The 16,157-nt window shown below is 45.2% G+C and overlaps 1 protein-coding gene across 2 annotated transcripts in view; it reads left to right on the top strand.

The window, feature by feature from the left end:
* The window catches only part of cdkal1 (CDK5 regulatory subunit associated protein 1-like 1), a 649,501-nt gene that overhangs the window by 592,204 nt on the left and 41,140 nt on the right, over positions 1-16,157 (top strand). For both annotated transcript variants that reach the window (XM_045226277.1, XM_045226278.1), the window contains exon 13: positions 6,917-7,000. In XM_045226277.1, coding sequence (XP_045082212.1) covers positions 6,917-7,000 — 84 coding nt within the window. The remainder of the gene's footprint in view (positions 1-6,916; positions 7,001-16,157) is intronic.

The raw sequence follows: 16,157 nt of genomic DNA, 5'->3' as shown, positions 1-16,157 counted from the left end.
TTGAATTGAAAATGGAACCATCCAGGTTTTGCTTCATGTGTTGCATGAATGTAACGACCTTGAGCAAAGGTGACTTCTAACCGTCATATTGGAGAACTAGAATGCAAACACTTAAAAACCCTCTCTTCCACGCATCTGTCCTGCCACTGTTAGCCTACTACCTTTCTGAGATTGCAGAAGAGCACTGGTCGTGTGGTAGTAGTGAGCGTAGCTATGTTTAGGCCTACGTACTAGACCGTTATGTTGCCAGGGCCAACTGTGGAGTCCCTGAAGCAACTCCATTGATGTGGTCAGGAGGTCACCTTAAGGATGATGCTTTGGGGTCAGACGTCCACATATACCACTGGCCCCACTGCCCCTCTGAACCCATAGATAAAAGCAGAGCTGTAAGTTCATATAATACAGTGCATTTTCCACATTTTGTTACGTTACAGCCTTATTCTAAAATTGATTACATTATTTTTTTCCCTCATCAATCTACACACAATACCCCATAATGACAAAGCAAAAACAGGTTTTTAGAAATCTTAGCAAATGTATTACAAATAAAAAAACAGATACCTTATTTACATAAGTATTCAGACCCTTTGCTATGACACTCGAAATTAAGCTCAGGTGCATCTTGATTCCATTGATCATCTTTGAAATGTTTCTACAACTTGATTGGAGTCCACTTGTGGTAAATTCAATTGATTGGACATGATTTGGAAAGGCACACACCTGTCTACAGTATATAAGGTCCCACAGTTGACAGTGCATGTCAGAGCAAAAACCAAGACATAAGGTCGAAGGAATTGTCCGTAGAGCTCCGAGACAGGATTGTGTCGAGGCACAGATCTGGGGAAGAGTACCAAAAAATGTCTGCAGCATTGAAGATCCCCAAGAACACAGTGGTCTCCATCATTCTTAAATGTTAGAAGTTTGGAACCGCCAAGACTCTTCCTAGAGCTGGCTGCCCGGCCAAACTGAGCAATCGGGGGAGAAGGGCCTTGGTCAGGGAGGTGACCAAGAACCTAATGGTCACTGACAGAGCTCCAGAGTTCCTCTGTGGAGATGGGAGAACCTTCCAGAAGGACAACCATCCTGCAGCACTCCACCAATCAGGCCTTTATGGTAGAGTGGCCAGACGGAAGCCACTCCTCAGTAAAAGGCACATGACAGCCCGCTTGGATTTTGCCAAAAGGCACCTAAAGGACTCTCAGACAATGAGAAACAAGATTCTCTGGTCTGATGAAACCAAGATTGAACTCTTTGGCCTGAATGCCAAGCGTCACGTGTGGAGGAAACCTGGCACCATGGAAGCATGGTGCGTCATGCTGTGGGGATGTTTTTCAGCGGCAGGGACTGGGAGACTAGTCAGGATTGAGGGGAAAGATGAACGGAGCAAAGTACAGAGATCCTTGATGAAAACCTGCTCCAGAGCGCTCAGGACCCCAGACTAAGGTGAAGGTTCACCTTCCAACAGGACAACGACCCTAAGCACACAGCCAAGACAACGCAGGAGTGGCTTCGTGACAAGTCTCTGAATGTCCTTGAGTGGTCCAGCCAGAGCCCGGACTTGAACCCGATCGAACATCTCTGGAGAGACCTGAAAATAGCTGTGCAGCGACGCTCCCCATCCAACCTGACAGAGCTTGAGAGGATCTGCAGAGAAGAATGGGAGAAACTCCCCAAATACAGGTGTGCCAAGCTTGTAGCGTCATACCCAAGAAGACTGATGGCTGTAATCGCTGCCAAAGGTGCTTCACCAAAGTACTGAGTAAAGGGTCTGAATACTTATATAAATGTGATATTTCAGGGTTTTTTAAATTGTAAATGAGCTAAAATATCTACAAACCTGTTTTTGCTTTGTCATTATGGGGTATTGTGTGTAACAAATTAATCCATTTTAGAATAAGGCTGTAAAGTAACAAAATGTGGAAAAAGTCGAGGGGTCTGAATACTTTCCAAATGCACTGTACATGCTATACCCCTAACCTCTCTGACCAATAGATAAAAACAGAGCTGTTAGTTCATATGATATATGCTATACCCCTAACCCCTAATCAACACACAGGCATGGTTGGATACACATCCCTTTAGGAAGGAGAATAAACACACTGGAGAAAAAAAGGTTGGGTCTGTAATGGTACGCTATTCCCTATAAAGTGCATACATTTTGACCAGAGCCTTTTAAGATTTTGACCATAAGTAGTACTCTGTGTAGGGAATACTGTGACATTTCATCTCAGTCTACATCATTGGTATAGGCAGACTCCGTGTGATGCTCTGGTCCTTCAGGTATAGTGTGTGTATAAATGTGATGCTCTGGTCCTTCAGGTATAGTGTGTGTATAAATGTGATGCTCTGGTATAAATGTTGTATAAGAGATCAGTTGTCTGTTGGTGTTCCTCATGCAGTCTCTCTGTCCAATACTCTCCCTGTAATGTCAGACAGTCTTTGAACATTGACACGGACAGCCTTTTACATGTTCCCCTTTGTGTCGCTAGGCATTCTGGGCAGGGTGACAGGAGGAGGAGGAGCAGGCTGTGTGTTTTAATAAGCCTTGAAACCAGGGGAGGGACACACACAACCACACACACACCCAGGGGAGGGACACACACAACCACACACACACCCAGGGGAGGGACACACACAACCACACACACACCCAGGGGAGGGACACACACACACACACACCCAGGGGAGGGACACACACACACACACACACCCAGGGGAAGGACAGCTGGGGCTGTGGCGTTAACGAAATTTTGTCAGCCGGTGATTGTCAAACAAATAACTGTCGGTCTCACAGTAATTGACCGTTAATTAACATAAACATATTTAGCATCTCCTGGCTTCCACACATAGCCTACAAGCCACTGATGTAAACCTTTGGAACATCTACATTTTTAAAAGTCAAATAAATCCATGTAATATAGCCTACACCTTCACAATAAATCCATTATTAATTTTAGACAGGTCTAAAGAAGCATGAAATGAAGAAAATGTAGTATATTTCAGAAGAACAGAATAGCATACTCTGAGTTGTCCTTATGTTAGGCCCTGATCTGGCTATGCCAAATGGCTGTAGGCTACAGTAGTTCATTTAGCAGACAAGATTTGCTTAGAATTCCGTGGCATTATTTTATATTATTTTATATTATGAAGAAAACAACTGAACAAAGCTGAATAAAATAGAAAGGATATTTTCTCCAAATGATTTGAGGGAGTGCGCACATACGGCTATTCTTTGTTGAGCGATTAACAAAGAAACAGCTACTCCTATATGCTTCATTTAGAGTTATTAATGTAACTTTAGTTGTTCTACAAATGTTGGCCTATATGTTTTGATTGTTAATACATTGTAAGGCTGCATGATGCGACTCTAAATGATGATTTGAAAAAAGTCGCTTGAAAGGCATGACCTCTGCTTTGTTTTTTGCGCTGGCTGTACACACTACATCAGTCACTCATTCACAATTTGACAAGCACTTGATAATGCCTAGAATTTCATTGTGGCGTCCCCTTTGTGTGGCCATAATGCACAATAAAAAAATCCCTGCCTTTTGCGACCAGTGTGGTCGCAAAAGGCCTGAGTGCTGAGCGCTCCGAATCACCTCACACTCACATGGCTCTCCGTCACGTGATCGGGTCTTTCTCACAGGCTACAAGTGAAGACAGACACATCCTTATCCAATTCCGAGACGCATATTGAAGATATTGGAAGAACTGTCCACATTTACTTTTCGTCAGCCAACAAGATGAGTAGGCCTAACGAACAGCAAAAGCACTAGCCTATGTCAATCTACTATCCCCCATAGTACAAAAGTCGACCTATTCTGTTCTGTGTGAGAAATAAATATTCCAAACATAGTCTGGGACAGTTGTGGGATGAAATAGACCCCAAATTTATACAACCACTAGCATCCCAAAAACTTTTTCATGCAATGTGGCTGACGCAACAGATCAGAACATTTAGCTTAAAATATTGCTAAACTATTATGCTATTTCTTCACATTATAAGCGCAGCAATGCGCACATGGTAGTAGGCTATAAGTGCGAATGTTCCATTAGCAGGAAAACACCATTATCAAAAGTGACTGCAAATGCAATTATGCATGTAATGCTTTTATTATAAAGGTGCATTTTTATGGTGAAAATGATCTTCCCCAAACTTGAAACTCATGCACTGCTTATGTATGCCGGTTAGGCTTTACACCTGTTGTAAAGCGGATGAATGTGCTTAATTTTAAGAAGTTATTTGGCCACTTGTGAAACAAACCTTATCAAAACATATAGGCGAATGGGCTAGGCTACATGAGGTGTGCGACTATGATTCAAACAAGTAGCCAAAAAAAGGCATTGTTTCTTATGCTGGGCATCATTCACAAGTGATAATATATAATTCACAAATGATAGCCTAATATTGTCACCCATCAGACTAGTCTTGATTTAATCTTGTCTTTGCATATACTAAATAATATATGCGTGACATTTGTTTTGATTTAGAATGGACCATTATCATGCAGCGGAACAAATCCATGTTATCTATGCAGTTAAATAGCGAATGGAGGACACTTTTCACCTGGTTCATTTTCATCCCAGACAGGTAGACTATACTCATGTTGTAAAGAGAAGCAATGTGCTTAATATTAGGAAAGTTGAGAAATAAATATAGTAGGCCTAGCCTATAGAAAGCTGATGGGATCCTCCTCTTTTTAATAGAGGCCCTCACTCTGTTTTCTCGCGCAATTGCATAGCCTATAGAAATGTTGCGCAACATGAGCTCATGGGCTCTCATTAAGTGTTTTTAATTAGATTTTCAATTATATAGAGTGCTGAGTACCAGGCAGTTAGCAAGTTTGGTAGGCTACTAATGACCAGCAGCAGCGTCAGAGCTAGGAGAAGCCTAGTTACCGTGACTAAAGTCACATGGAATTTGACTGCCTTCATGACTCGTGACCGCCGGTGTGGCGGTAATACGGTCACCGCAACAGCCCTAGTCACAAAGAGAGGAGTTCCTGCCTGCCATCGAGCCTCCTCCTCTCCTCTCCTCTCCTCTCTTCTCTTCTCCTCTCCTTTCCTTCTCCTCTCCTCCCTTTCCTCTCCTCTCCTCCTTTTCCTCTCCTCTCCTCCTCCTTTCCTTCTCCTTCTCCTCTCCTCCTCTTCAAGTTGCCTTTTCATCTGTCTCTCTTTTGCCAGACCCTGATGGGGGGTGCGGGGTAAGGAGGGGGATGAAGGGAGAGGGTGAGGAGATGGGTAAGGAGGTGGGTAGGGAGAGGGGGGGAGAGGAGAGGGGGGGAGAAGAGGGGGTAAGGAAGGGGGAGAGGAGGGAGAAAGGGAAGGAGGGGGGTGAGGAGGAGGTGGGAGACCAAAACAACAAGAGCAGCTTTCACAGGGCATGTTTTAGTCTGCTGTCTCAAAAGGACAGCTGCTCCCCAAACCTCTTCTGGAAATAAAGTGAAAGCAATTAAGATATGATAAAGGCTCTCTGTCTCTCTCTCTTTCGCTCTGTCTAAGCATTAGGTATTTTTCCTTTGGAAGACAGAAGCACGGAGGCCCTTATAGACAATGGACATGCATATTGGAAGTCTGTCTGAGACTTAATGGGACGAGTGCAGGCCTCTCTCGTGTGTGTGTGTGTATGTGCGTGATTTAACACCAACAGTCTGTAGAAAATTAGACTATTCTCCTTCCTCCAACATCCACGGTCGCCATGCCAACCAGTTTAGAAGCAATTAGCTCGCTATCAGAACTCTACATTCCTTAATTGGTTCATCAAAGATGATATTAAGTATAGAAGCCACAGCATAGATTGTTTTTTATTTAATGAACTACACTAACAGATACTATTAAAGGAAACTGACATGAGATAACGTCCTTCTCTACTCTCTTTGAAGATTTGTTGCTTTTTTCATCTGTATGTCTTTGGCAGAATGATTGGTACTGTATGTATGTTGGGTGGGTGATCGCACTGGACACGTTGGTTTCTGCCTGTTGTAGCTAGTCCTCTCTTTTTCTGTCATCTAATTAACACGTAATGATGGGAACATATTCTCCTCTTTCTGTGGGTGTAAAGAGACAGAGAGGGAGAGAGAGACACATCATTATAAAACATCAAGTTTGCGAGGTTTCGTTTTAATAACACCTTTTATACGGGCTAATAAAGAGATGTATTTATGCTGTGATCGCTAGACATTAAAAACAGCCTTGGTCTGCGTCTCAAATGGCACCCTATTCAGACAGTAAAAACAGCCTTGGTCTGTGTCTCAAATGGCACCCTATTCAGACAGTAAAAACAGCCTTGGTCTGCGTCTCAAATGGCACCCTATTCAGACAGTAAAAACAGCCTTGGTCTGTGTCTCAAATGGCACCCTATTCAGACAGTAAAAACAGCCTTGGTCTGTGTCTCAAATGGCACCCTATTCAGACAGTAAAAACAGCCTTGGTCTGCGTCTCAAATGGCACCCTATTCAGACAGTAAAAACAGCCTTGGTCTGTGTCTCAAATGGCACCCTATTCAGACAGTAAAAACAGCCTTGGTCTGTGTCTCAAATGGCACCCTATTCAGACAGTAAAAACAGCCTTGGTCTGCGTCTCAAATGGCATCCTATTCATGTGCCATTTGAGACAGCCCTGGTGACAAAGAGAAACTGCTAGCCAGGGGGATATTGACGATGAATAGCTCAGTTGTCCTGATCACGTCTACTCAGCATATGGGCAGACAGTGATTAGTGTTCATAGGCATAGAATGGAAGGTTGTTGGTTAATAAGCAACTATTGTATTGCATTGGGATTTGCTGTGTTGTCAGTTCAAATACTGTAGTCTCACTCTGCGTGTTCTCTCTCCTTATCATGTATGCCAAGAGCTCTGTATCAACTCTGTATAAAACAAAGGTGTGTTTTAAAATGCACACTCTTTATTCTCTTTCAGATTGGGGAGACCCAGCAGGTGCTTGTGACTGAAGAGTCATTTGACTCCCAGTACTATGTGGCTCACAACAAGTATTATGAGCAGGTAAGACACAGGATTTCATTCAACTCACTCTGCTACACCCCAGTGACATTGCATTGCATGCATTTCACAACAGTTGAAGACAACAAGAGATTACATTAGAAGGTTTATATAGATGTAGTTTGTGGAAGTGTACTTATACACAACACCACCATGTAAACATTTGGTTTCACTAGGTCTGTACAAATAATACTCCTATCACAGAGAAATGACCAACCTTGCACCGGATCAACACAGGTTGGCTTTTATACAGGTGGCTACCACTAGGTAGATTAATCTGTTTGTGGTTAGGTTAGATTGTAATGCAGGTAGTAGGTTAGTCTGTGTACAGTTAGGTTAGATTGTAATGCAGGTAGTAGGTTAGTCTGTGTTTGGTTAGGTTAGGTTGTAATGCAGGTGGTTACCCCAGGTTAGCTTAACTTGTAATGCAGGTGGTTACCCCAGGTTAGCTTAGCTTGTAATCAAACACATGGAGGCCCTCCAGTCATCCGTTTGGCAACTGATAATAAAACTAATCTCCTGCTTTTAATGTGCAAACATTCAGTCCAGCCTCCATCCTTCCAGCCTTTAGCCACATTCCAGATGAAATTCCCACAGCACACTGCTGCACATGGCTTCAAAGCATCCCTCCCTCCCTCCCTGTAAAAAAATAAATAACTTTCAAACACCCCTTCAAAGAAATCAATTTACTCCTGTGTTAACAATCATCAAAAACATGTTTGAAGTTCTGCTTTTTAAAAAGGGGAAGGGAAGAGTGCAGGAATACTTGTTCTGGTCTTGTCTCTGGGCTATAAACGTAGTTACAAGTGTCATCTAGTTGATGTAGCTCGAGGTAGAATGTTGGCAGTTTGATCTTAGTCAAAGTTCCAAACCCCCCCCACTCCAAAGTGATTTTTTTGGTATGCCGTCCTAAATCAGGGGCTGTCCTGGGCTGAGTACTGGCATGTGATTACGTTTTACTCTGCTTCTCTCTCTCTTCTCTCCGAGGCAGCTAGAGACACATCTTTCTGTGACACACTGTGTGAATGGATATGGATTCAGATTCAACCATTAAGCCATCAGCCAACACTAAAGCCCCATCCCCTTACACCACACCACGGCACCTCTCTCTCTCTCTCTCTCTCTCTCTCTCGTGTCTCTCTCTCTCTCTCTGTGTCTCTCTCTCTCTCTGTGTCTCTCTCTCTCTGTGTCTCTCTCTCTCTGTGTCTCTCTCTCTCTCTGTGTCTCTCTCTCTCTGTGTCTCTCTCTCTCTCTGTGTCTCTCTCTCTCTGTGTCTCTCTCTCTCTGTCTCTCTCTCTCTCTCTATGTGTGTCTGTCTCTCTCTGTGTCTCTCTCTCTCTCTCTCTGTGTCTGTCTCTCTTTGTGTGTCTCTCTCTCTCTCTCTGTCTCTCTCTCTCTGTGTCTGTCTCTCTCTGTGTCTCTCTCTCTCTCTCTCTGTGTCTGTCTCTCTCTGTGTCTCTCTCTCTCTCTCTCTCTCTCTCTCTCTGTGTCTGTCTTTCTCTGTGTCTGTCTCTCTCTGTCTCTCTCTCTCTCTCTCCCTCTCTCTCTCTCTCTCTCTCTATCAGTCTCTCTGTCTCTCTCTCTCTGTCTCTCTCTCTCTCTGTGTCTCTCTCTGTCTCTCTCTCTCTCTGTGTGTCTCTCTCTCTCTCTATCAGTGTCTCTGTCTCTCTCTCTCTCTCTCTCTCTCTCTCTCTCTCTGTCTCTCTCTCTCTGTGTGTGTGTGTGTCTCTCTCTCTCTCTCCCTCTCTCTCTCTCTCTCTCTCTCTCTCTCTCTCTCTCTCTCTCTCTCTCTCTCTCTGTGTCTGTCTCTCTCTCTCTCTCTGTGTCTGTCTGTCTCTCTCTCTCTCTCTTGTTGTTTTCTGAGGCTGTTAAAAGGCACCACCGCCACTCCTCCTGGCCCTATATAATTCTACAGACTGTGGTTCAGGGGGAATATACACTCACCAGCCAGTTTATTAGGTATCTAGTATCGCGTCAGACCACCATTTGCCTCCAGAACAGCCTGAAATCTTCGGGGCATGGATTCTACAAGTCGTAAATGTTCCACAGGGATGTTGGTCCATGCTGACGCAATGGCATCACACAGCTGCTGCAGATTGGCCGGCGATACACCACTGCAACCAGCCTGTACCGTTGACACCAGGCAGGATGGGTCCATGGACTGCTGCTTATGCCAAATCCTGACTCTGTCATCAACATGACGCAACAGGAACCGGGATTCGTCGGACCAGGCAATGTTTTTCCACTCCTCAGTTGTCCAGTGTTGGTGATGGCGTGCCCACTGGAGCCGCTTCTTCTTGTTTTTAGCTGATAGGAGTGGAACCCGGTGTGGTCGCTGCAATAGCCCATCCTTGACAAGAATCAACTAGTTGTGCGTTCCGAGATGCCGTTCTGCACACCACTGTTGTACTGCGCAGTTATTTGTCTGTTTGTGGCCCGCCTGTTAGCTTGCATGATTCATGCCATTCTCCTTCGACCTCTCATCAACGAGCTGTTTTGCAGGACTGCTGCTGACTGAATGTTTTTTGTTTGTCACACCATTCTTGGTCAACGCTAGAGACTTGTGTGTGAAAAGCCCAGGAGAGCGACTGTTTCTGAGATACTGGATAGGGCGCGCCTGGCACCCACAATCATACCATGCTCAAAGTCGCTTAGGTCACTCATTCTAACGTTCAATCGAACAGTAACTGTCTGCCTGCTTTATATAGCAAGCCACGGCCACGTGACCTGTAGGAGCGATCCATTTTTGCGAACGGGGTGGCCGGAGTATATATTATATCTAAACTGGCCGGAGTATATATTATATCTAAACTGGCCGGAGTATATATTATACCTAAACTGGCCGGTGTATATATTATATCTAAACTGGCCGGTGTATACAGTGGGGAAAAAAAGTATTTAGTCAGCCACCAATTGTGCAAGTTCTCCCACTTAAAAAGATGAGAGAGGCCTGTAATTTTCATCATAGGTACACGCCAACTATGACAGACAAAATGAGGAAAAAAATTTCAGAAAATCACATTGTAGGATTTTTAATGAATTTATTTGCAAATTATGGTGGAAAATAAGTATTTGGTCAATAACAAAAGTTTCTCAATACTTTGTTATATACCCTTTGTTGGCAATGACACAGGTCAAAGGTTTTCTGTAAGTCTTCACAAGGTTTTCACACACTGTTGCTGGTATTTTGGCCCATTCCTCCATGCAGATCTCCTATAGAGCAGTGATGTTTTGGGGCTGTCGCTGGGCAACACGGACTTTCAACTCCCCTCCAAAGATTTTCTATGGGGTTGAGATCTGGAGACTGGCTAGGCCACTCCAGGACCTTGAAATGCTTCTTACGAAGCCACTCCTTCGTTGCCCGGGCGGTGTGTTTGGGATCATTGTCATGCTGAAAGACCCAGCCACGTTTCATCTTCAATGCCCTTGCTGATGGAAGGAGGTTTTCACTCAAAATCTCACGATACATGGCCCTATTCATTCTTTCCTTTACACGGATCAGTCGTCCTGGTCCCTTTGCAGAAAAACAGCTCCAAAGCATGATGTTTCCACCCCCATGCTTCACAGTAGGTATGGTGTTCTTTGGATGCAACTCAGCATTCTTTGTCCTCCAAACACGACGAGTTGAGTTTTTACCAAGAAGTTCTATTTTGGTTTCATCTGACCATATGACATTCTCCCAATCCTCTTCTGGATCATCCAAATGCACTCTAGCAAACTTCAGACGGGCCTGGACATGTACTGGCTTAAGCAGGGGGACACGTCTCGCACTGCAGGATTTGAGTCCCTGGCGGCGTAGTGTGTTACTGATGGTAGGCTTTGTTACTTTGGTCCCAGCTCTCTGCAGGTCATTCACTAGGTCCCCCCGTGTGGTTCTGGGATTTTTGCTCACCGTTCTTGTGATCATTTTGACTCCACGGGGTGAGATCTTGCGTGGAGCCCCAGATCGAGGGGAGATTATCAGTGGTCTTGTATGTCTTCCATTTCCTAATAATTGCTCCCACAGTTGATTTCTTCAAACCAAGCTGCTTACCTATTGCAGATTCAGTCTTCCCAGCCTGGTGCAAGTCTACAATTTTGTTTCTGGTGTCCTTTGACAGCTATTTAGTCTTGGCCATAGTGGAGTTTGGAGTGTGACTGTTTGAGGTTGTGGACAGGTGTCTTTTATACTGATAACAAGTTCAAACAGGTGCCATTAATACAGGTAACGAGTGGAGGACAGAGGAGCCTCTTAAAGAAGAAGTTACAGGTCTGTGAGAGCCAGAAATCTTGCTTGTTTGTAGGTGACCAAATACTTATTTTCCACCATAATTTGCAAATAAATTCATAAAAATCCTACAATGTGATTTTTTGGAATTTTTTTCCCTCATTTTGCCTGTCATAGTTGACGTGTACCTATGATGAAAATTACAGGCCTCTCTCATCTTTTTAAGTGGGAGAACTTGCACAATTGGTAGCTGACTAAATACTTTTTTTCCCCACTGTATATTATATCTAAACTGGCCGGTGTATATATTATATCTAAACTGGCCGGTGTATATATTATATCTAAACTGGCCGGTGTATATATTATATCTAAACTGGCCGGTGTATATATTATATCTCAGAGCTAGAGTCTGGAGCTGAGGCTAAAGGCATTAGATGTGTCCCTTTTGCTTATGGACCGTGCAGCAGAGTGATCTGTGCTTGTCTGACCCCAACCCTAGCCATCTCTCCTCCCCTGCCGGGCATCATAAAGAGAGCCAGCCTGCCAGCCAGCACAGAAGATCTGCCATTCCTTTCTTTCACTCTCCTCTCACGCTCCTCTCACTCTCCTGTCACTGGAGAGAGAGAGGGAAATTGAGAGAAAAGACAGACACCCTCCTCTCCTTGGCTGGGTGACCCCTGCTGAATAGCCCTGTGAGTTGAGGATGGTCTCCGGAATATTCTCATTATGTCTCTGTAAAGAGTGGCTGTCTCCGGGCAATGTGACGGAAGAATCCTCTCTGCTGCTGCTCTCTGGCTATTCAGCGGCACAGGAGAGGGGGAGATAGAGGTGGGGGGAGGAAAGAGAGGGAGGGAGGTGAGATGGGTGTGAACAAAGAGCTGCATGGAATTATAAAGCAGTCGGGAGTGTCTTGCCGTACCTGTCTCTTTAATGGTGAGAGAGAGAGAGAGAGAGAGAGAGAGAGAGAGAGAGAGAGAGAGAGAGAGAGAGAGAGAGAGAGAGAGAGAGAGAGAGAGGTGTGCTTGCATGTGGGTGCGTGCTATTCTGTTGGTGTGAGGGATACAGTATGTGCTATGATCCCTTAAAGAAAGGAGACATGGCCAGCTCTCTGCACACACAGGGCCCCCTACAGATCCGATGGGCCAGGGGGACCAGACCCAGTGATCTAACATTGATCGGTCTGTTATGAGACCCAACAGACACAGAGCCATCTCTCTCTCTCTCTCTGCTGCTCATCCATTGAGGAGTGGAATAATGTGTTAAAACCTACTGTTTAATATTCCATAGCAGAGTACTGTTTTCCCCTGTTAGCCCCTCTCTCCCTCTCTCTACTAATAAGACACTTTAGTCATCACCTTGTGCTCACACAGTGTATGTCTCTATGTGAGATTGTGTTCTGGTGTGTATGAATAGAGGGGATCCTCGTGTCAGGCCTTGACAAGTTCTTTCATCATTTAATCAACTAGTAACGGGCTGCCTTTGACCACCCCGTCCACCCCCACCATCCCCTCTGTCCACTCCTCCCCCACCATCCCCTCTGTCCACTCCTCCCCCAGTCCACCCCCACCATCCCCTCTGTCCACTCCTCCCCCAGTCCACCCCCACCATCCCCTCTGTCCACTCCTCCCCCATTCCACCCCCACCATCCCCTCTGTCCACTCCTCCCCCCAGTCCACCCCCCACCATCCCCTCTGTCCACTCCTCCCCCACCATCCCCTCTGTCCACTCCTCCCCAGTCCACCACTGGGCTGGCTCATACTCCTCCCCAGTCCACCACTGGGCTGGCTCATACTCCTCTAGTGAGATGAGAGGGAGGGAGGGACGATAAGGCTCCAATACTATTACCAGACTTAGCAAATACTCACCTGGTCACCAGCCCTATCACATAGACTCACCTGGTCACCAGCCCTATCACATAGACTCACCTGGTCACCAGCCCTATCACATAGATTCACCTGGTCACCAGCCCTATCATATACAGTGGGGAAAAAAAGTATTTAGTCACCCACCAATTGTGCAAGTTGTCCCACTTAAAAAGATGAGAGAGGCCTATAATTTTCATCATAGGTACACGACAACTATGACAGACAAAATGAGAATTTTTTTTCCAGAAAATCACATTGTAGGATTTTTTATGAATTTATTTGCAAATTATGGTGGAAAATGAGTATTTGGTCAATAACAAAAGTTTCTCAATACTTTGTTATATACCCTTTGTTGGCAATGACACAGGTCAAACGTTTTCTGTAAGTCTTCACAAGGTTTTCACACACTGTTGCTGGTATTTTGGCCCATTCCTCCATGCAGATCTCCTCTAGAGCAGTGATGTTTTGGGGCTGTCGCTGGGCAACACGGACTTTCAACTCCCTCCAAAGATTTTCTATGGGGTTGAGATCTGGAGACTGGCTAGGCCACTCCAGGACCTTGAAATGCTTCTTACGAAGCCACTCCTTCGTTGCCCGGGCGGTGTGTTTGGGATCATTGTCATGCTGAAAGACCCAGCCACGTTTCATCTTCAATGCCCTTGCTGATGGAAGGAGGTTTTCACTCAAAATCTCACGATACATGGCCCCATTCATTCTTTCCTTTACACGGATCAGTCGTCCTGGTCCCTTTGCAGAAAAAACAGCCCCAAAGCATGATGTTTCCACCCCCCATGCTTCACAGTAGGTATGGTGTTCTTTGGATGCAACTCAGCATTGTTTGTCCTCCAAACACGACGAGTTGAGTTTTTACCAAAAAGTTATATTTTGGTTTCATCTGACCATATGACATTCTCCCAATCCTCTTCTGGATCATCCAAATGCACTCTAGCAAACTTCAGACGGGCCTGGACATGTACTGGCTTAAGCAGGGGGACATGTCTGACACTGCAGGATCTGAGTCCCTGGCGGCGTAGTGTGTTACTGATGGTAGGCTTTGTTACTTTGGTCCCAGCTCTCTGCAGGTCATTCACTAGGTCCCCCCCCGTGGTTCTGGGATTTTTGCTCACCGTTCTTGTGATCATTTTGACCCCACGGGGTGAGATCTTGCTTGGAGCCCCAGATCGAGGGAGATTATCAGTGGTCTTGTATGTCTTCCATTTCCTAATAATTGCTCCCACAGTTGATTTCTTCAAACCAAGCTGCTTACCTATTGCAGATTCAGTCTTCCCAGCCTGGTGCAGGTCTACAATTTTGTTTCTGGTGTCCTTTGACAGCTCTTTGGTCTTGGCCATAGTGGAGTTTGGAGTGTGACTGTTTGAGGTTGTGGACAGGTGTCTTTTATACTGATAACAAGTTCAAACAGGTGCCATTAATACAGGTAACAGTGGAGGACAGAGGAGCCTCTTAAAGAAGAAGTTACAGGTCTGTGAGAGCCAGAAATCTTGCTTGTTTGTAGGTGACCAAATACTTATTTTCCACCATAATTTGCAAATAAATTCATTAAAAATCCTACAATGTGATTTTCTGGATTTTCTTTTCTCAATTTGTCTGTCATAGTTGACGTGTACCTATGATGAAAATTACAGGCCTCTCTCATCTTTTTAAGTGGGAGAACTTGCACAATTGGTGGCTGACTAAATACTTTTTTCCCCCACTGTAATAATAATAATATGCCATTTAGCAGACGCTTTTATCCAAAGCGACTTACAGTCATGCGTGCATACATTTTTTGTGTATGGGTGGTCCCGGGGATCGAACCCACTACCACGCCGTGCTCTACCAGCTGAGCTACAGAGGACCATATAGACTCCCTTGGTCACCAGCCCTATCATATAGACTCACCTGGTCACCAGCCCTATCATATAGACTCCCCTGGTCTCATCTGGTAGAAGACTGATACAGATAAAACACTAAGGCATACATCCTTTATATAGCCCCCGTGGAAGGAAGGCTCTTTTGTTGTCCAGCCACGCTTTGAATAGACATTAGAGTAGTATTACCTGGTTATGATTCACATCAGTTAACTACAACTCTGTCCACTGGGAACAGCTCCAACAGTGCCTCACACTAAATCATATAGATATGATGATTCTGTCATGAGTGGCTCTACAATGTAGATGGTATAGAAATATTCTAAAGGAAACTCCTAAAGACGTGATCTAGTTGTCAAGCACCAACCACCTGTTTGCTGTTCAGTTGAGATGTGAAAGCTTGTCTCTCAGAACATGCTAACGCTTGACCTTGAGCGCTTTACATAATTGAATGAAAAAAATTGTCACACTTAAGAATTTTTTATTGAGTGGCACAGAAAGAATAAGAAAATTAGATGCAGCAGCGTTGAGGGAAAACACGTTTATTTTCCAGTTAATTGAAAAAATAATTGACAGATGGAAAGATATCCTCTATAGTGTAGAGTTTTGATTGAACATAATAGGACCTTTCAGACATCTCACCAAGCCAGGCCTTCTGCCTTTCATTTTCACCCCTTCCCCCAACAACAGCCACATTCCCCCATCAACAGCCCCTCCCCCCCCTTCCCCACAACAACAGCCACATTCCCCCATCAACAGCCCCTCCCTTTCCCCCAACAACAGCCCCATCCCCTTCCCCCATCTACAGCCCCATCAACACAGCCCCCCCATTCCCCTATCAACAGAATCCCCATCAACAGTCCCCCTTCCTCCATCAGCAGTCCCCCTTCCTTCATCAACAGCTCCCCTTCCCCCATCAGCAGCCCCTTCTTTCCCCATCAACAGTCCCCCTTCCCCCATCAACAGCCCCCCTTCCTTCATCTACAGTCCCCCTTCCTTCATCTACAGCCCCCCTCCCCATCAACAGCCCCCCTTCCTTCATCTACAGCCCCCCTTCCCCCATCAACAGCCCCCCCTTCCTTCATCTACAGTCCCCCTTCCTTCATCTACAGTCCCCCTTCCTTCATTTACAGCCCCCTTCCCCCATCAACAGTCCCCCTTCACCATCAACAGCCCCCCTTCCTTCATCTACAGTCCCCCCTTCCTTCATCTACAGC

Source organism: Coregonus clupeaformis, chromosome 17 (genome assembly GCF_020615455.1).
Source record: "Coregonus clupeaformis isolate EN_2021a chromosome 17, ASM2061545v1, whole genome shotgun sequence".
NCBI classification, from domain to species: Eukaryota; Metazoa; Chordata; class Actinopteri; order Salmoniformes; family Salmonidae; genus Coregonus; species Coregonus clupeaformis.
Note: the sequence above shows the minus strand (reverse complement) of the source record. Positions and strands in the feature narration are given on the sequence as shown.